The 21,956-nt window shown below is 40.2% G+C and overlaps 1 protein-coding gene across 1 annotated transcript in view; it reads right to left on the bottom strand.

Annotated features, from left to right (window-relative positions):
* Positions 1 to 737: 737 nt before the first annotated feature.
* The window catches only part of EPDR1 (ependymin related 1), a 33,683-nt gene continuing 12,464 nt past the window's right edge, over positions 738 to 21,956 (bottom strand). The window contains exons 2-3 of the mRNA XM_054193263.1: positions 6,470 to 6,678; positions 738 to 3,598 (exon numbers count right to left, since the gene is read on the bottom strand). Of these exons, the coding sequence (XP_054049238.1) occupies positions 3,408 to 3,598; positions 6,470 to 6,678 (400 nt within the window). The 3' untranslated portion in view covers positions 738 to 3,407. The remainder of the gene's footprint in view (positions 3,599 to 6,469; positions 6,679 to 21,956) is intronic.

The following is a 21,956-nucleotide window of genomic DNA, read 5'->3' as shown; positions in this document are numbered from 1 at the left end:
TGAGGGTTGTAAATGCCGGTTTGGAAGCGAAGTCCACTGATATTAGGAAGTAAAGGGTGGTAGGAAAAGAGTGAGCACTGGAATGAAATGAACTTCAAGGCGGAAAACACACACTAATGTCATTAGAGTATCCCAATAGAAGAATATTGTATTGTTTAGAGATTTCTTGACCAAAATTCACTTTGACTATGGATTACTGTACTTCTTCCTACATTCTTCCATAAGGTTGGCATGCCCTGGTAAATGGCAGCACTTCCATGGTGTGCAGCATGGATGGCTTGAGGCAGCGAAATCTGGCCCTAATACTAGAGTTAAGCAAACTGTTAAAATAGGAACTGAACCAAATGCCCGGATCTCCTCCCCAAACTCAAACTAAACCTGTTTTGAGGTTCAGGAATGTTTGGTTAACTTTAAATAAAACAATGTTGTGTTTCTACACATCCTGCTTTCAGCGAAGCCTCCAAGCAGAAATACAAAAATATGGCAGGCAGGTCTATGTTTGCACTATTTCTGGCCCCAATGAAACCAAGAAACGCTGGAAATCTCACAAAACCAGCTTTGTCTCACAGACTATCCAGCTCCAAGGTACTGTCACTGTTACCCAGTAGAATACAATGTACCTCATGTACATACCAATTTATTATTAATTTTTCAAACAAATTCCCCAGACCATGAGACATATCAAAGCCCCATATTTACTGTACTGTGGCAGCACATTATATGGCTGCTTTAAAGTCCTTTTACGCTCATTCTTATTGAGTCATTGGCATAGTCGTATAAAGACCAAACGTCCCTTGTGGTACATGATAACAAACCACAGCAAACGATAACAAAGATAACAAACCAGGCACATGCATTTTGTGCTTCATACTTGGTTTGTGGCTAATTTAAAACACATAATCCAAAAATTTTTTGATTGACATCTCTTTGACAACTCTCTTTATTGAATTTGCAGAGCATAAATATGAAGACAACAGCATTGTTTTAGAGGTACGTAGTTAGCCATGTAAAATTGCCCTGTATGTCAGGGCAACATTTTTAAAGCACTTCTGTGTACCAGACTTTTGCAAATTAATATTTAAAGGAACATTTAATGTTATTGCTAGAAATGATATCACTGTCAGCAAAACATAATCCAAACACCCTGATTACTCATCTATCTGCTGTACCACAACAAAGTCATCCCAAACGATACAGTACCACAGCTGCATGTTTGCTAGCCAGATTTATTATATTTTCCAGATTCTGACAAGACACATATTAAGAAATGCATGTTAATCATTGCCCTAATGAGAACAATATGCAGTTAACATTTAGGTTGTCACAAAAAATACAGAAGGCGAGTACAGGCTAAATGCACTCTAAAATCAAGGAAACCCAATCCTTCTTTCCACTAGGATGTTTCAGTGAAATGGTCATGTCCGAGAGAAAATTCTTAATGAACTACCTACATTTTAGCAGGCATGTGTATATGCTTTCATTAGGTACAAGGCAAAGTAAAATGCCATTCTGACCACAACTGTGAAAGCAAAATAACCACTGTACCACTTGCTTATGTACAAAAAGCTATGAGCATACAAAGCACTAGAAGCCTGCCCAGCATCTCTCCTCCAGAAATGGTGCAAGCTTTCAGCTTTCTGTCAGACATGGTACTATTCGCCAGTAAATTACGTACCCTATTTACGCGGGGCTTCCTATCACTGTCAAATTGGATAATTTCTCTTCGCTAAAAGTTGTCCTGAAAAATAAATCTGTTTGTGGGGACAGAGTCCAGCAGCCACTGAAGAAGCAATAGAACTTGATAACTCTGCCCAAAACCACAACAAACTGCCCTGTGCGTTGCACTGTTTTCAGCCAGACAACGTCTGGAGCGAACCGCTACCCAACATGTGTAAGAGGACAAGAATCTGTTTTTAAATGAATTTGCAAATAATAAATAAAATGCATGCCTAGACTTACAGAACAAACCAATTAATTTCATTTGGCAAAAGTGCAAAACCCATCACCATTCCACGCTTCTGAGGGCCTGAAGGTGCATGAAGATTTGGTTTGAATTTTCTAAAGCAAAATATGTGCGCTTCCTGTGCTTGTTTTGGTTAGTTATTTCTTTCCCTTGAGGAAACTTTCACTCTGCCCACCAGAAAAGGATGTGGAGATGCTAAGGTTTGAAATGCCGGCTGAACAGCAGATATGGCAGGCATCAATGGGGCGGGTGCAAAAGAAAGCAAGATCGTCATTTCTGCTTAGATCGCAGCGCCTTGCAGTCACGCCAGACAGAACACAGCTAAAACCTCTCCCATTCCTCCTCCCACCTTCCCACCCGGCTCACGCAGCTCTGTCTTTCACTCTGTCCAGATAGCCAGGCACTGCGTAAACGCTGATTTTAGCTTTTACTAATTATTTATTAAGAACAGCTTTTTTTCACTTCTACCTGGAATTATAAAGGTGTTTTCATACTCTTTGAGTAAGGGAAGACTTTCAAAAAGAGTTGGGAAATATTAAAGCTATTTAGAGCGCAGTACCTCTTAATCTCTTTGCATAGGTTAAAACTAGTATTGCCTTAAAAAGTGGGTGCTATAGTAAAATATGACTGAAAAATATCTCATTGCACCCTACTGGAACACTTCAAAGTGTAGCAAATGCAAGAAAACTTTGGCTTGCTTTTTGGGGGGATGTCCCTCTCCCTCCTTCCCTTCCTTTCACATCATCCTCTCAAGACACAGAAAAGGATTTTTTGCACGTCAGTTAGCACTACATGAATAGAGCTACTCCACTTTCCTTTCAGAAGGAAAAAAAAAATCAGTTCGAGCTACTCCACTTTGCTTTCAGAAGGAGAAAATCAGTTCAAACATCAGCTTCCTGAAGGGCAGAAAGGAAAACAAAAAAAAACCCACAAAGAAAAACAAAACCAAGAGAATGAGTTTCCATACTTTTGATGTACGTTGTTTAAAATGGGGTATTTTTTGGTTAGGGATGAGGTCTTACCCAGGACATATCTCCCCTTCCCTCAAGTCCCCAGAAGTAACAACAGCAAAATCTAGCTTTTCCTTCTTGATGTTGCCATTATTGCAGTCTGCTTATGCTTTGTCTTCTTGAAAAAAATAAATAATGAAACCTTTGCAAAAGGAAAATCAGCCACAGCTTAAATAAATAGTACCTATAAATATTATCTGTGGTAACTATATAATACTGCAAGTGCATCACTGAACAGATTAATGTGATGAAAGAGATCTTTTGTGTTACATATTTTACTCAGTTAAATGTTTATGTTCTCTTTCAAGTGAAAACTTACAATTCCCAAAAGAGCAACAATAAGCTTGAAAAATCAGGTTAGACGTCAGCAGCTGGCTATTAATAACCATCCTTTTGGCTAATATTTGTTTGCCCGGGGCAGCCAGTGTCCATAATCAGCATTCATCTTTCATCTTCCTCAGCTGGGCTGTCTGGCAGGTGCTGGGTGGGGTAAACACCGAGGGGTCGGCAATGCCCATCTGCAGATCAAAAAAGCGAGTGGAGGTTGTCACGCTGTAGTTCTTCGTATAGGTTTCCTGTACTGGGTAACAGTCTTTGACTGTGTAAACACCGACCCAGGATTCCACTGTAACCAAGCAGAAATGCAGTTATTTTAGATGGCAAGAATGAGCGAATGTGTCACGATGATGTCAGTCCAAAAACTGCCCGTAGTTCTGTCCATATGCATGGCAACACCACGAAAGGCCATACAACTGGTATAATTTGGACACTGCAATGATTCTTAAACCTGAACATGTTGGTGTCAGGCACATTTAAAACAATGATACTGTCATGGCATCGGTATGTCACCTTTCATGTATACCTCTACTAAAGGACCGTCACTTCTGCATCGTCCCAAATTTAGTTGTGTTCTGCACAAGTCTGATTTCCCTCATCGCTCATTTCATGTCACCACTTACTCACTTCACCAGTAAAGCAATGAAATGCCCTGTTCTCCCAGCAGGCAAATTTTGGCGCCATCAGCTTGGGTAGCACGAGAACATTTCACCTTACACTCTGTTCCTGACAACTTGAAAGATGTGATTACTGAAAACCTGTGGTCCATTTCACAATGTTGGTCCTCAACGTGGCCTTTGACACTCTAAAACACTTAGTCCCTGGGACATCCGATTCCTTCCTGTGCACAGAAAGTTCTGCAGTCACCTACCCTAAGAAGCATTTGTCTTCTGCTGCGGTGGGGACTCCTGTGCACCGGAAGTGATAGCCACAGCATCTTGCTTCCACATCTTTTGGACTTCTAAAATCTTAACTGCCATTCTTAAACTGATGATACCGACCACATCTTTAATCCAAATAAACATGACCTTGCTTCATCTTTTTCCATCTTACTGTCTCAAGCACAGAGGGTTTGTCTCAGAAAGAGGAACACTCCCAGATACAATGCCAGTGCCCTCGGTCTCTTCTTTTAAGTCATTCCTTCTGTTTACCACAGAAGGTAACAGAAAATCCATATAATCATTATCATGTTAATTTTTTTAATTCATGTTCCTCTCAAACATTTCTACCAGTTCATTAATTATTTCAAGACTACACTCAATGCTGATCACCTCCATGTATGCGATGTAGCAAATCTTTTTTTAGACTTCAGTTTAATTCCACAATGTGCTTATCTCAGAGGTGTTGTCTCACCCTTTTCCCCCCTCATCCTCTGCCATCTCTGCTACTTTCACCACTAATCTATCTCTGCTGCAGTCATCGAGGTAGTTTCCTCTGAACACCCTTCACTTTGAAAATCTCACTTTTAAATCTCTTTTATTTATCCCACGCACCTCTTCTGTGATCTTTCTTTATCCCTTCCATCATACACCACTTCATCCAGTTGGTTCATGTATTTCAGATCTCTCGATAATGCAAACTTATGAGGTTAAAATACAAAACTACCTAATGTGATCATAAATCAGTTCCTCTGAGTGATGACTATTATGGATTTTTTCCAGTCCCAAGGAGGCTTATTTTCTCCCACTCAGCAGCTATCAAACATTCTATCTGTCCTTTCAGTATTGTGTGATATGCTGCACCACAATCACATTACTGGAAATAGGTAAGCTGTGACATGAAATGCACATACAGTATCTAAAAAAAGGGTGGCGAGCTGAGCAACATTTGAACATAGCTTTCCAAGGCATCTTAGTGTACCACAACCGTTCTGACCTCAATGAGTTTGGGTGTGAGTATCCACAAGTGGAGGACTCTTTTCGTGAACAAATCTTTTCTCAGAATTTTGAATAAAAAAAATAAGGTAAAATATAATGCTACCAAGGTAGTCTGTATCCACTGAAAGCTTCATAATTTTAACTGAATTATAATTTCTAGAATACAAACCAAAATTATCTGAAAGGTGGATGGGCAGACAATTTTAAGACATTCTTCTGAATGATCATACAGAAAAACACTGGAGATACAAAATACTACAGGATAAAAATCACACATCATTAACTGAAGGTATCTGGATATTAAGTTCCGTAGAAGTTCCAAAAACACTGGATCTTAAAAACAAAATTCTTGGAGTGAGTGATAATTTGCTTCTTGTAGAATACCAGAGGATATATCGACCTAGTTACAGAGGTCTAACGATCTTATCCTTCCTTTTCTACTTCATTCTTTCTCCTTTTTTTTCAAGAAAGAAATATTTTCCCCTGGCTAAATGCTCAGGTTCATAACCAGCCTGTATATTAGGTGTCCGTAACCATAAGTACTGCATTAGCTGAATAAAGCCATAAATTTCACAGGGGGTTTAAAATTATTTTTATAGTTGTCTGGGTCATCAGTAAACCATAGACGAAATTGAAGCCAATGTGCTAATAAATCGCTATTCATCCAAAACCTAACATACTGTACCTTGGAAAATTCAGCCTACTTTCTTTTATGATGCAGGTGTTCAGCTGCCAAGTGCAGAACTAAGCCTCATGAGCAGACGCTTCTTACTAAGGTACTGGATAACAAAACTTAGGTGCGTATTAAGGATGTCCATTGCTGCAGAACCAGGTAGTGGATGTATTTTACGATAACATTCGATAGCAGTGTGTACACACACACTGACACCTGCGTTGTTTCTTTTATGCCTTTTAGCAGAAATATGATACACGCTAGTTTGAATATGCCCTAAATTATATTGCCAGTTCTTCTCTAGATAAATTTCGGATACCGGCTGCTGGATTCTGATGGAAAATGATGCTGTTCCATGCCAAAATCTGTATGATACATACCAAAATGCAATCAAGTCCCTTGGACATATTTGATCCTGCTGAGATATGAAACATTTTCTTAATAAGATGCATTGATAATAAAATGGTATGCTGTGCATGGGTTATATTTATTATTTCTTCCAGCAAACTTTATAGAAATATGGAAGGCTGGGGTGAAACAACAACTTTATTTTTCCCTGGGCAGCAAAGACAATGATTATTATGAAGATGGAACAAAAGCATGCACATACATTTCCTGGCTGGTTTTCTGTCAGACCATTCCTGTACCATAATTTCGTCTCCAGGTCCCCCGATGTAGTACTGATCTTCATAAGTTGAATTGGCAGGAATATCGTATGGATCCCATGGCTCCGTCAGAGCAATCTTCGAGCAAAGCTTTGTAACTTGTTCGATCTGAAACATCACTGCATCTTTGTAGAGCAATATATACTCAAAGAACCTGAAACATTAAAAAAAAACACCAGTTAATATATATAGTCTTTTTCTATACTAAGCAAGGAGCATTGCTGATAAGTAAGCTTGCCTTTGACTTGTCAGCGTAAGACCATTTTCACTTGCATTTAACTTTGCCAAACTTTGAGAAAGGCTGACCAGTTGGGCCGAAATTTCCCATGCTGAAAGTTTGTCTCAGCTGACTCTTTCCAAAATAAATAAATCAGCCTGAACCGGTTCAGCCATTTCTGAGAACAACAGAACAACTTTTCTGAGAACAACTGAGAGAAAAACATGTTATTATTCCTAGTTTTGTTTTAGTTTTTAATAACTGTTTCATTAAAAAGCTCTAGTGCCTCCATGTTTCGGAGAAAGGACTTGAAATTTGGCAGGGGAAAAGTTTTTATTAAAAGTTGTCCAGATTTGGCGAAGTTATAAGCCTTTGAAAAAACCTGCTTGCATAGGCTGCATAGATTTAGTGAAAGTGGTAGAGCCTTTCCCTGTGCTGGTTGGATGCGGTATCTGCCATCCTCACAGATGCTCTTCCATGGCAACCCATGTAGCTTAGAGGGACATGCCGGTGAAGGGGGAAGTACATAGTCCCAAGCGCAGAACTGAGAGGCTCTCCCTCCTAATGGCAAAGTTTGTCTCTGGAAACCACCAGGCTCAGGGAACTAGTGAAAGGAGAAAGCAGAGGAGCAAAACAGTAAGGCAGAGATAAGGAGAGGTCTGGAGATCAATGAGCTTGAGAGGCCAGAAGATGAGGTCAGCAAAATAGATAGTTAATAAGGATTTAGAAACAATCTTCTACAGAGTATGAAGTGACCAAGCCCTGCTCTGAGGAGAGATGATCAACACCTTCATGGACATTTTCATCTAGTTACTAGTTATAGTAGTTCGGTTTACCACAAACACTGTGACCTTACTCTCATACCTATAAAAAGGAGGTGGTATGATCCTTACCTTATAACTGGGGACAGAGAGAAACTAAAATAAAAACTATCAGAACTATCAGCTGATTTTGAATATGCAACCAGAAATACCAGAGGCCTAACTTCTCCCGTGTACTTAGCATTATCAATCAGATGACGAGCTGTTCAAAGCACAACCCAAAGCATCCTCAGGCGTGCTCTGCACCTTTTGCAAAGGAAAGCCAGGAGTCACTCTCTAACCCCCCCTCCCCCAAACTGTCCACTCATTATTAGAGGCTTCTTGTGAGTATCTCAGCTCAAGGATCTGGCTACAGTCTACTGTTACGCAGTGACTCTAGAGAAAAGGAAGGGATGGTATTAATTCCCTCGGACAGCTTCATCTTGCCTGTCTGTAATAGCGTCTCTTTCCATCTCTAATTCCTTGCTCTGCTCATGATGCTGCCTTCATTTCCTGAAAAAAAAAAAAAAAGGCTTGGGTGTTCTTTAGGCAGTGGCGTCTTCCACTTCACAAACCTGATGCTACCCCCTCACAGTATTCATCCTGTGCCGTCAGCAAGACGGGAAGCTGGTGGAAAACAGTGCATAATCCATGTAATTGAAGAGATGATGCACAAAAGCAAGAGGGGACCTCCTCCGTGGTATTCCCCTGCTCCTGCATGTTTCTCTTTGCACTCTTCACCTTCTTTTGGGACAGATGTAAAGTTTACATAAAATAGGGCTGACAACAAAACAATTTACAGTTTTAATTGTCGCGCTATACAATTGCATCAGACAGGAATCATTTCACCCACCACTGACACAGAGGCATTTAAAGGTTGCACTATGTGAAGTGTCTAAGCATGGTTAAAAGCATCTAAGCAACATTCCCATCACTTCTTGAGAGGATCATTTATCCAGCATGCGTGGAAACACAGGCAGGCTAAATGACATTGGCCAAACTGAACGGTGATGAAGAATGTAAACAGCGACAAGGAAGCTGACACGAGGCAAGCTGGGGGATACCTCTCATGCACGACCTTGCACAGCACGGGAGGTAGCTTGTCCCACTTTCCGTGAGGGAGTCAGTCACCGGGAACTTCCCACATATTAACAAGACTCGCGCAGAGAGGCTGACGAGCTGCAAGACTATACGCTGGCTTCCCCGTGCTAAATCATTCTCCTGCCCATAGCTAAAAATATTTCTGCTTCTGCAATGACTCGTACCAACCTCAGTTCGCCTGCCATTTTCTTAGTCAAAGGCAGTGTCCCCGCAGTTGTGATACACAACCGAAGAATTAAGTATACAAACCGGTTCCTTACGTACACCCAAGCCTGGACATACTTAAGGATATACATAATTTTTATATCACACTCAGTCCAGAGAACCTACTCACAAGAACACTAAAAAAATACACTTACTTATGTGTTTGCAACCAGACTCTAATGACTCAACTACTGTTCAGCTGGCTGCCCAGCAGCTCCCATAAAAGTGGGACGGGGAATGCCTTACAAATGAGCCTATAAATGTCTTTGAGATATCTGAGTGATAATAAAGTCATTTCGTGAAAGAACAAAAAAGCAATATATGAGCGAAGCGTTACAAACTACTGGGAATAAAACTTAAACAATTACATTTCCTTTTTATTTTATATCTTTACTTAAAACTTATTTCACACAGAAGTTTTATTTGCATTTTTGACAATAATTTTTTCATGTTTTATTTCTCCTTATCCTTTCCTTTATAAATTATTTCATGGAATAAATACCTTTTGTTCTACAGTTTGTAACCTGTGAATTGGTATCATTGCATGAGGGACATGTGCCACCTTTACTCAAGTGAAACAGCAGTTCAAACTTCAATCTGACAACTGCATGTATTTAACTTCCAGCACATGGAAGCCACTGTGACTTCAATAGATCGCCTGAATACTTGCAGAAGGAGGGCCACAACGCAACAAAGCCTACTTTCTTGACTTGCCGCCTTCCATGCAGACAGCAAGATGTGCATGACGAAACAACAATGAAAAGAACAATTAGAAAAATTCAAACAAATCAAACTCATCACCAAGCATCTCTCTAGCACCCACTCTGCAGAGCCAGAGGCTCCACCATCTACATTTTTGTTTCTGGGAGAGGCAAAGCGCACATATGAGGAACAGGCACCAGTTGTAGGATTTGATGCGCTGCTGGGATGAACTCAGCAGCTACGGTGTCGGGCACACAAGGTGAGAACTGTGGAGAGGGTGGCTCTACTCCCTGTGCATGGCAGCACCGGGTAAGCAGTGAACGTGATTTGCACTGTCATTATTCAACCCAGATGTAACTCACATCCAAGTTTTAAAGAGATTTGCCCCTGTGTGTGTCCTGGAAATAGCAAGCATAGAAACGTTAAGATTACACGGGATCTGAGTTTAACTGCATATGAAAGGTGAATGGTTAAGTTGTTGTTTTATGAAGAGAACTATTTACCAGCCAACATTAATAACAAAATGTGCATGAATATAAAAATGACAATCATCTAGCATATTTTAAAGCAAAATATTTAAAAATCATTTCCTCTTTTTTTTTTTTTTTTTTTTTTAACTGGACAAGTCACAAGTATACTGCCTCTATTTGTTTTAGGTGCCTGAGATTTCATTGGCTGCTTAAGGGGAAGCACAGACTCCTGAAAATAGGTCTTGGCAAAGAAACAGAAGAGGAAATGATTTTTAATTAGTTTGTTTTTTCAGAAAAAGTAACATATTTGCAGCCTGTGCCCACCTCTAATATTATTTTTATAATAATATCATTCCTTAAACCATAACTTCAAGAAAGCCCCAACCTGTTCACTGGGCACCGTCAAACAGATTTGGAGAAGTTACTTGGACAAGTTACCCTATTTGCCCGACTGAGATTATTTCCCTTCCTTTCCTATCCTATTCCACCCTACCCTGTGCTATGCCTCACACCCTTTGTACACTACGGCCTTAATGTGACTCTCTCATGGTCCTTAATGCTCCCTTTGTCTGTGCCTGAAAATGGGTAAATTCCAGCACATAAAGACACACACATGGTTTTTGCTCCTCTGCTTTAAAGAATTTCTTAACACTGGACCGTATCCTGCGCAAATAATTCAATTGACTTTGCTGTAAGTAATCATGTCCAACAGGTGGGATACACGCTGCGTTCAGTACTCTTTTCCCCACCTAAGGAAAGTATTTTTCCAAATAAGAGACACCATCTGAAGTCAATGCAAGGGCAGAATACCGTGCCCACACAATGACAAGGCAAAGCACTTGCACTGAGGACATGCTGTGAGGAGCGGATGTGCACCTAAATACCATCCTACTTCTGAGATCCCTCCTGAAATCTGGGGAGATGGTCAGAGGTGCCTCCCAGGAGACAGCCCAGATACCACAGAGACACACTCTTGGACTCTCATAAATGACTGAAACCAATAAACTCTAATGACTTGTCTTCTGAATAGATTATTGTTCTGCATGTTATGAATGCAATTCAAAACAATGGATTATTTTTCAATATTTGTCTGAAAAAAAGTCCCTAGACACGAGACCGAGCAACCAGCTCTGTTTCAGGTACTCAGTCTGCACCGAGTCCTGCCGAAAAGTGCCCTATGCTGAGGCCCTTCCCAGCTGTCAGTCGTGAAGCGTGGTAGCCTGCTCGTCACTTAACACATCCGTGTGGCTCCCAGGGTTTACTTCTGCACTTCCGAAAGCTTCCTCGCAAGCGTCAAACCCAGAAGGAAGGAGCTGCTTGCTGCCCAGTTGCCTTCCTAGTGACTCAGAGGAGCAGAGGTGCTGGCAGTAGCATGCCAAGCCCCGCGTGATGTATCGAAGCACATCAAGCAAAGTCCTTTGCTGAGAGATGCAAAATAATGGTCTGAGGCTGAGGCTGGGTAAAAGAAATCCCCGGTGTGCTAAATCTGGCTCTGCATCATTTCACTCTGTGGCTTTAGACAAGTAACTTACAGTACTGGAGCCTTAAAATGCCATTTTTGTTATTGATTTTTTGATTGCTGTAGCGCTGAAGAGACACTAATCAGGGATCAAGAACCAGTTGTGCCAGGCATTGTATTAAAAAAGAACAAAACCACAATTCCTGCCTCAAAAAACAATGGAACAATGGCTCTTGTAAAACAGACTTTCCTTTCCTGCAAAGACATATGGGGTTTCATACATCCAGGGCTTTGACCTGTTGATTCAGTTTTCCCAGCTGCAGCTATTGTATCCTTAAAACTCCCCCTCATGTTAGCCAGGACTTATATTACCTAGTCATTATTATAAAGCAGTTGAAAAACAAAATCAAAATTTTAGGTATGATTTGTATCAGAGATGTTGTATTACTCAGCAGGGAACGGTATTTAAGATATCAAGTTGAGGTCACTGCAATTACTCCAAAACTAACTTTGCCTTCTCTTTTGAGATTAATTGAAAGCTTGAAGCTTCTGTCTGCCTTTGAGGTATTATTTAATTCTTTGCCGGTTCTGTTTGTAAAAAGGCATTTTTAAGCACTGTGAAAGAAGTTAGAAACACTTCTAAGCAGACGAAATTTCACTAAAAATATCCACCCAAAATTCTGTGTTCTAGTGTGCACAGACAGGTACATCTAAACATGTAATTCTTGAGTTCCCTTGTACCCTCTTGGTAACATACCCCCCAAAATTTTCCTAACAATACCACTATCTTTTACACATTTTTATTGAACAAAGATGTACTGGGAGAATGGGAACCTTTACTAGAAGGACGACTACAAAACCTCATCTTCTCAACTCTTCAGATTAAGAACATTTTCAAGGGAGCAAATCCGCCGCGCAGACACGCAGACAGTTGATAAACACTCATCAGGTCAAGAACATTCATCTGCTTTTGGAAAGCTCTGGCGAGCTCATTTCAAAACTGAGAAGCATTCGTTTTTCAGTATATTTCTGGGAACTCCTTTCCTCCTTCCCATGAAGCTTTCGGTAATTTAAGACTTGTGTTTTTCTTCTGGTGTATCAGACCTCAACAACAACAGTAATTTACCATATTTGATCTCAAATGTTTGGCAGCGGTGCTGGACTATGGTATATTGTACAAATACAGTTTTGTGCAAATACATGTGACAGCAAATGTAACCTGATATTGTGTAAAAGCAGTATTTTTTAGTCTGACTTAAATCACTCACAGATTGTAAAGGCCTTTTTTTATTTTCAAGGCAACCAAGCCCCCTGTATCAGGTATCTAATTAGCAAGGTGTATGAGGAACTTTGATAGCACTACCAGTTTCTGAAGCAGAGAGAATTAGGGAGTTTAAGTCCTGTTAATTATGAAGTTTGTGTAAAAAGAAAACCTTAAATATAGGAATCAAAAGCTAGAAAATCAAAGCTACACCAGCTAAAGGATGACATATTTTTGTGATTTTAATTACAAAACTCAATAAAAAAAATATGCAATGTTTTACTCTTTTAATTATTTTCCCATAAATTAGATTAGCTACTTTGGCAAATACTAAGGGAAATTAAGTTCTTCAGCAGAATTCTGTTTCCCATGCTGTCCCTTTTTGGCGATTTGACACTCCATAATAATCACTCTGATCCACCAAGTTGCACGCCTGAGAAGAACGCATTCTAATGGAAGTTTAAGTTCAGGAAAACAATAAAGCATTGTGTTTAAGGGAGTTGTGTTATGCAAGGGGCTAAAAGATGTGCTGTCCTTAATAGAGAGCATCTGTGTGTTTCCCTAAGTAATGGTGTATTCGTGAATTGGAGCCCTCGGCGGACAACGGCACAGCTCAAAAGGAAAGGAAGGGAAGATGTGGCCAGAATACCATAATGCTTTCCAACGAATCAATGGAATCATCTCCTAGGGAATATGGTATATACTAGTAGAGCCACATGATATCAAAATGTACTTGAGGTCAGAGATTATTTTCCTGTTCTGGGTTTGTAAAAAAGTCCAGTACAGTGAGGTCTTGCTGCCCTGAGTAGGTTAATCATAATAAACGTTACTGGAAAATCACAGCAGGGCTTAGAGAAGACCAAAAAGAATGAGGAAGGCCAGGACTCTCCTCTCAACGTATAGTAAAGACCTTAGGAGGGGCAGAATAATAAGGAGGGAAATGACAGGGGTAACTTATCATTTATTTATTATATTTCTCATCCTCTTTGTGCTATGTACAGAAGGGAAGTAAATAACTCAATTACAAGAGTGGATGCTCAAAACTGAGACGCTCTTTTGAGCGTGCAATTATATCAAGGCACTCCATGAGCTCGGAAGTATGTAAGAAAAAGGAAGCAGAAATTTAATATGTAGAGAGAGCCAGAAAAATCATGGTTGCAATGATTGAGAGTATCTCCAAAAAGAAAAAAAACCCACCAACACAAAAGACATACATGTGTTCCTATTTTTAAATTTACTTCTAATTGTTAGATTTATCTGGAGTTTTCTTTGAATCAGGCTCATAGACAAGATATTAAATTGGATCTTAGCTCTGCCCCAGTATGATAATATCTCTTTTATACACGAGAAAGGCATAGCAGAATGAGGTCCCTAATCACAAATAACTGGGCTTTAACAATCTTCCTTTTCCAGACACTTAATTTGGAATAAAAGAATAATAAAAAATAATCATCACTTTTTCAGCTAGGATTGGGCACTGCACCTTCACATGCATCTTAACTTCTGTATATAAACAGAGAAATATCTTCAGATACCATGAATAGGGACTACACGAAATTCAGGAGACCGTAAATCTCATCATGCATCATGCTCTTCATTGAGACCGTAAATCTCATCATGCATATACTTGGCCAGTTGGTTGCTCTTCAGTATGCATTCTTGCATAAAAAGTAATCGTGAAGAAGTCTGAGGAACAGATTACCCTTTGGAACAGATGGGGAGTAGGTCCCTGTTCTGATAGAGCAAACTTTTCTGTCATGATGGAATATTCCCTGGAAAAAATTGTGAGGATATGCGCTTGTACCAGATTACTTCCCCAAGATGTAATGATTTCCACCTTCCATCTGCAATGATTTCCTTAAGAGGGATGATTCAGGTCTTTCAGATATTTGTCCAATGTAAAAAAATAAAAAACACTAGGTCTATTTTCAAGGGAGTTTGGAAGTCAGGCCAGCTAGGATAATCAGACAGCACAGTTTGAAAGCTAAGTACACTTTAACTTTCTAACATCTTTATCCAAAGATCTGAGTATAGCTTATTTTTAAATAAACTTTGTGAAAGATGGAGATTCACTTCACTGGGAATAAATGCAACCTGAAGTCCTGGCACTGCACTTCATTCTCCCTCCCCACCTCCAATGTAAAAATAGCTTTTTCATTTCATCCAGAAGTCTTTGTGCAGGTCTTTTATTCGTCCTTCTGCAGTTATCAATCAAAAGTAATATTGTTTGCTGAGTGCATAAATTAGTGACTGGATTCAAATGCAAAAAGTTGGTGAGTGAAAAGTCCAGGTGGATCTGACTGAAAGCGTGCAACGTGAAAGAATTACGGGAAAGAAGGGAATGTCTGTGTGAGAGACAACATCATTAGGGGCAAATGTTAATTGTTCCATGACTATAAAGCAAACAGCATTTTGAACACATCGCCATTAAGATGTGGTACAGTACACAGTAATGATTTAGAAAGGCAAGTTTACAATTCTGGGTCAATTAGAGAGGTCATTTATTCTGTTCTGCTTAGCCCTGATGAGGTCAGGGTGGTAATGCTGTTCCTGATTTTGGAATCCGCCCTTAAGGGAACCGAAAAACAGACTGGACAAAAGTCTGGAGAAAAGCGAGAATGGTGTGATGTTTAAGAAACAGGATCTATGAAGAAACTGGGGATGTTTAGTCTACAAGAGGAAGACAAAGGTAGGACACAGTATACAAAAGGCTAAAAAAAAGAGAGCAGCCCTGAGGAGGACTTGGGGGTGTTGTTTGTTGAGAGGCTCAACATGAGCTGGCAATGTGTGCTCGCAACTGCATCCTGGGCTGCAGCAAAAGAAGTGTGGGCAGCAGGTCAAGGGAGGTGATTCTCCCCCTCTACTCTGCTCTTGTGAGACCCCACCTGGAGTACTGCGTCCAGCTCTGGGGCCCCAACATAAGATGGACGTGGACCTGTTGGAGCGAGTCCAGAGGAGGGCCACGAAGATGATCAGAGGGCTAGAGCACCTCTCCTGTGAAGACAGTCTGACAGAGTTGGGGCTGTTCAGCCTGGAGGAGAGAAGGCTCCAGGGAGACCTTATAGTGGCCTTCCAGTACTTAAAGGTGGCCTATAGGAAAGATGGGGAGGGACTCTTTATGAGGGAGTGTGGGTCCCTCATGATAGGATGAGGGTCACTGGTTTTAAATGGAAAGAGGGTAGATGTAGATTAGATATTAGGAAGAAATTCTTTACTGTGAGGGTGGTGAGACACTGGAACAGGCTGCCCAGAGAAGTTGTGGATGCTCCATGTCTCAAAGTGTTCAAGGACGGGTTGGATGGGGCTTTGAGCAACCTGGTCTAGTGGAAGGTGTCCCTGCTTAAGGCAGGGGGGTTTGGAACTACATGATCTTGAAGGTCCCTTCCAATCCAAGCCATTCTATGATTCTGTGAACACCAGTTGTTCTCCATATTACCTGAAGGTAGCATTGGAAGAAAACAGCATCACTTCAGCAAGAAGGGTTTAAGTGAGATCCTCTGAAAATGTCTTTATGTGTAAGTGCTGCAAGTTTCCATGGAATCTTCTTAAGCCCCAGCTTTTACAAGAACTGGTAAGAAAACCCAAGGGTCAGAGACATCCCAAATATAGGTCTGTCTCTCCGGGATGCAGTAACAGGTTATATGGCAACACAGAGACCTTCCCAGCCTTACACATTGGTGAACAGAGAATATTGATGGCTGCTCATGTCTTCTGGTAACAGACAAGCTTAATCAATTAGTCCTGACATTTTCAATTCTATGACTTGGATCCTTGACACTGCTACCTGCCCAAAGGTGCTGAACAACCTTCGGGGATTGTTTTCTGAGATGTCTCAAAAGCAATCACATTGTTTTAGGGTTACAATAATCACAATAATCACAATAAACAATAATCACATTGTTTTCAGTGTCTGAATGAGTTAAAGACAAATACTGTCTAAAATCAGGACTGGGGAGACAGGATTCAAGTGATACATGCTCAGCATTCAAAGGGAATAATTAAAAGGTCAAACTATCTGTTAAACTTGCTCTTCGCAAAAACGGTTTATTTTGGTACTCTGTTGAGTTATTGTGCATTTTGTTATTACAACTGTCCACTAACCCACAACTTATCTGCCTTTTGTGGGGGACTTTCAGCAGTCACCACATGTACCGCTTGTAGGAATCCTCTGTAAGCAACATCCATGATGCATCACAAGAAACTGTCAGACCTCAGTATGTTCTTAAAAACCAGCTGGACTGCAAATACATAAATAACTAATAGATGAACATGAATTTCAAAACCTTTCTCTTCAAATTATTGAGTACATGCTTTAGGGTACAGATTGGTGTATCTAATGCAGAACCATTTCACAGATTATCTGTTAGTCCATCACAGAAACAACAGTTGCTGAAGACATAGCAATCAGCTAAAGTAAGCATGGCTAAGAATACTTTTCTATTTTTAAGAACATTTATAGCCATTTTAATTGTATTAAAAACCCGACACATTTATTTTTCATTCAGGGACAGTTCTAAGAAGGAGTAGCAAGGAGGGCAAGACCTGTAAATAATATTGGTATAAATATACTGCACTGGCACAGCTGAAAGTTTTCCATTACTCAGGAAAAGGTCACTAGACCTATTGAACATGTTTAGACTACCCATGCTGCTTAAAACATGACAAAAATAGCTTTACCATTTAGTATCTGACACAAATACAAACTGAAGTATTTAGCAAACAGGTATGCCTACCTAATTTTGGGGTGTTTTCCTGACACAGAGCCCAACGTCATGCATTGACTGCCAGTGAGTCACAGTCTTCTGTGAGCTTTTCTTAATTAATATGAATTCAGAGGTTTTGCACATGCCAAAAATTATTTTCCTTTACCATTTCTGTAATCATAACAAATATGAAAATAACTCTTGCTTTTAAAGTACAGATGACTTCATAATTACTTAAAATTTACACAGTGTCTCACATTTGCATTGCAGGTTTTTTGCTGTTTCTAACTGCATTATTGTATATATTTAATGGGCAAGATTTTAAAAACTGACCAGTGATTTTGAACAACTTCCTACTTTGGATGTTCAACATGAAGACACTTGAAAAGGGCAAATTTTCTGAGGAACAGCATTCAGTATTTTCCAAAATGCAGTGTGTAAGTGTAACCATTGCAAAAGTGAGGTGCCCAAGATTACCAGACAGCTATTTTCTATTCAAAGACTGCCTAAGAAACTCCTGAATTCTCTCCCCAGAGAAGTGCATCAGCAGAAATCACTTTTCTGCCCATCAAATTTTCCCTCCCATGTTTCCCCTGGCTGTCAAGAGACAATTGTTCTTTCCACAAAGTAACAGCAGATCCTCATGTAACTGCCACTGTTTACAATTTCCATTGACCAGCTATGTAATTAGAGAGAAATGTGGCTCATATAGCTCCTTTTTCAAAATTATACATTAACCTGACCCAAAGCCCTGTGAAAGCTGCCAGAAAAGTTTCACTGATTTTTACAGATGTTAGATCAGGTATTTATTAGCCATTCCATTTAGAAGAAAAAAGAACCTGAAAAACGTTTAAAACCTAACAACACAGCTATCAACGTATCTCACATGGGCAATCTGAGGAGATGCTGGAAGGCAAACATAAAATGTTTTATGTGCTCTCAACTCCCCAAAATGTACTTCCACAGGTTTAAGCTGACTTTGAATATTCTGGCTTTTGTGGTATTTCTTGTTCTCTTCTTTATACTGTTCTGGACTTTGTTTTTAGGCAAAGTAATTAATATCCTTCTGTCCTTAACTATAAGCACTGAAATTATTTGAAACATCTTTTTGTCATAAACCCCCCTCTTTGGGGCCTTTTTAACGTAGTCATTTGCTACAGCTAACTTGACAAAAATCCCACGGCTCTGAGAGTATGGAAACTCAGAAAAACGAATTTGCTCATGAGAAATCTTTGCAGCATTTTCATTTATCCCTTTGTTTTCTGGTCTGCTGTATCTCTTGGGTTACTTGCTCTCCCAGGTTCTCTGCACTGCGTTAACCCTGTGGTTGGACTCATTCAGGGAACGGGAAAGTGATTTCTGAGGGAGGGAGCCGGTCAGGAGCAAAAATCACAGAGGAAACTCTCTCTGGCCAAGACAGTGATTCGGTTGCTGCTCACCTCTTCTTACAAAAAAGTATTCAGGTGGAGGTATGCCCAAAGCCTTGAGCAAGTCCTAAGAGGAGACCTGCATGATACATTGCTTTTCTCACCGTGGAAATCCTCCCTGTCCTCAAAGCTTTACAGGGCAGCAAGCAAAGGCTCTTTTATAACACACTGGTTGTGACAATATGGTCCACCACCTCCAGCAAATTGCTTATCAGTGCTGCCAGCCTTTGGGCAGCAGGCTCTCTGGCCAGCCATGTGCCACCACGCTCTGCAGGTCCCCTTCCTGACAATGTCCCCAATGCCACGGGTCAGCCCTTCCCAGCAGAGCCAGCCACCCTCCTCCAGGATGAGTGGGCTGGCTGCTGAAGCAACCAGAGGAAGAGAAGATGGAAAAGGCTTTCTGCGCCAACAAAGAAGCCCCACGCTGTCACTGCCTGCCCCAGCCCTCCACACAGCAAGCGTATCTCAAAGGCATAGTAGCCAGAGGCTGCTACGAGCAGCTCTCACAAAGCTTAACTTCTACGTATGCTGCTTCACTATAAGCCAACTGGGCTAAGGACTTAAGCAGATTTTTGTCTTTATACTTGATGCTTGTTCATACACTACGCTAATTTCCTAGCAAATATCCTATGCATATTGTAATGATGAGATGTTCTCCCTCCTTTCGTAATATTTTAAGGGACATTTTCAAAAATACAAAAATGATCTGTGGATTTTCACAGCCTGAAACTGCATTCAAATATTTTGGGGTGTGTGTGTGTGTGTCTGTGAATTAAGAAGACCAGACTGATTATAAATTAGTGATTGCAAACAGCAGGTAATTCATTAGGCCAACATGGAAGATAATACTGGATATTTAAATAACACTTCCATGGTTAAAAAAAAAATAATCCAAAGGAGACTGAACACATTGAACAATGTTTATAGTTACTATTGCTACAGTATATAAGCATCTTGGTTACAATATGTATCCTGCAGAGACAGAACACAAGCTTTGTAAGTGAATTTTTCCATTCTTTCAGAGGAAGAAAATCCAGAGAACCAAACTGTGTTTCAGACACGTGCTAGACTTCCAAAACACAGTAAGAGAGGAGATTCCACTTGACCAACCATGGATCCTTTTATCAGGTTCCAACTAAGACGCTGTGGTACCCACATTTGGCTGTGCCTCCATCAGCAGCTCACGCCTCCAGGCCAGCCTGTATGTCACTTTGACCTGGCTTGACTGTATTAGCACAACCAATGTGACAGATCTGAATTACACCCAATTCTGCCTCCATCTCTGATGGCCAACTGTGTTCTACTCCAGAAGACTAGATTACTTACATTAAGGATTTAGGAACTTAAAATAACCTGTCTACGAGGTATGTATGTTGTGAGATCACCTCGTCTTAAAGGCAATGTAACTAACCAAAAATGAAGATAAATATGTCAATAAACAAAGAATACACATAAATGTATTGAGAATCAATATCTACATGCTTACATTTAGTTTTGGAGACCAGCAGCACAGAACATCAGTTAAAAAAATAGCAAGTCTTTCATGTTATGCTATGTTGAGTCAGGTAGACAGTCCCTTATATTTTCACTCTTCAACAACAAGGGGAATAAACAAAATGCAAGGCTGGTCTCTACTCTCACATCCTTACCTCCTTTTACTCTCCCTAATTCTTTTTCCCCTCTATAAAAAAGTACAGGAGATGCCAGACCTTCACACTTTCTCAAGAACATTATCCAAATTTGTCGTTCTTTCTCTTCTGGGCCAGGGAAGGCAAAAAATTAATCTGACTTTGCAAATCCACGTGTGGTTTTGTGCACAGATATTAAAATGATATAAGGGGGTGTCCAAGTCCCCAGATGCCACCACAGATAAGAAAAAAGAAATTTATTTCTCATACAGAAGATGGAGGCCAACAAATCTGGATCTAATTAAGTAGTGATACATTAATTTGAGAACTAATTGTAGTAAGAATTCCTCATCCTGTATGAAACTCTGCTTTCCAAATAATAAACATCCTCTGAGAATTACCATAACTGCATTGCATGAGTAAACTTTCCAGTGCTGGCTGCCTAAAAGTATGGCAGAATCATAAGTTTCCTGGCAAGAAAAGTATCTGAATATGATAAAACCACAGTTGCAAATGGTATTAGGAGATACTGAAAGAATGAAAAATGAGATCTTTCTTTGCTGCGTTCACTGCATCGACTCTGTGCCCCATATGAGTGTTTAAAAGCCTTTAGCACAGCCATGCACAAAACCGCCCTTGGAAAACTTTGGGGAAAATCTCTCCATTCCCCCTCAGAAACATTAATTTCTGAAAGAACAGGTATCCATACAAACAGCAGGTTTCCATGCAGACCGACTACTTAAGGAGAAGTTCCCAGCTGTTCAGCAGCCAAACACTATACAGGTCTTTCCAAAATAAATGGCAAATGCCACACACACCACATTTTTAGGAACCCTGTTATCTACCGAGCCATCTGATTTTCAGATGAAGCAGCAACCTCACCATGAATTCCCACAAAGAGCTGACAGCGGGACAGCAGATAAGGCTTACTAAGTGTGAAAGTACCAGAACTGACAGAGAAACAGATGTGCAACATCAGAGACTGAAACCTTGGTGGAAAGTCTTGTAAGTTGTTGTCTTCATCGCTATCTTACACCTCTTTTTTTTTTTTTTCTGCAACTGGTCCCAAGCTCAGAATAAGAACAGAGCAGAAAAAAGGCAGGTTTTCGTTCCTTATCCTGCTGGTAAGTGGTGGAGGTGGTTTGGGGGGGCTTTTTTTCTCATCCCATTAAAGCCTTAAGAAAAAGTTAGTTAGTTCTTAAAAAAAAAAAAAATCCATTAGAAAAAAGTTTGTTCCCAATAGACTACCTGGGATATTAGTCACAGATGTCATAAAACTTCTTGCTTTACTGCTAACTCCAGTGAAGCAGCTGACAGTGTGTTTTGAACATACACTCAAAAATGTGAAATAATATTTGGCAATAGCTATAAAGGAGCAGATTCTGAAGAGCACATTACTGCACAAGAAGTCAATCAGCAAGCAATCAGTGAAGCCATTTTTGGAATGAATTACTTGTGAA

This window comes from Rissa tridactyla, chromosome 2 (genome assembly GCF_028500815.1).
Source record: "Rissa tridactyla isolate bRisTri1 chromosome 2, bRisTri1.patW.cur.20221130, whole genome shotgun sequence".
NCBI lineage: Eukaryota > Metazoa > Chordata > Aves > Charadriiformes > Laridae > Rissa > Rissa tridactyla.
This window is presented reverse-complemented; position numbering and strand designations above follow the sequence as displayed.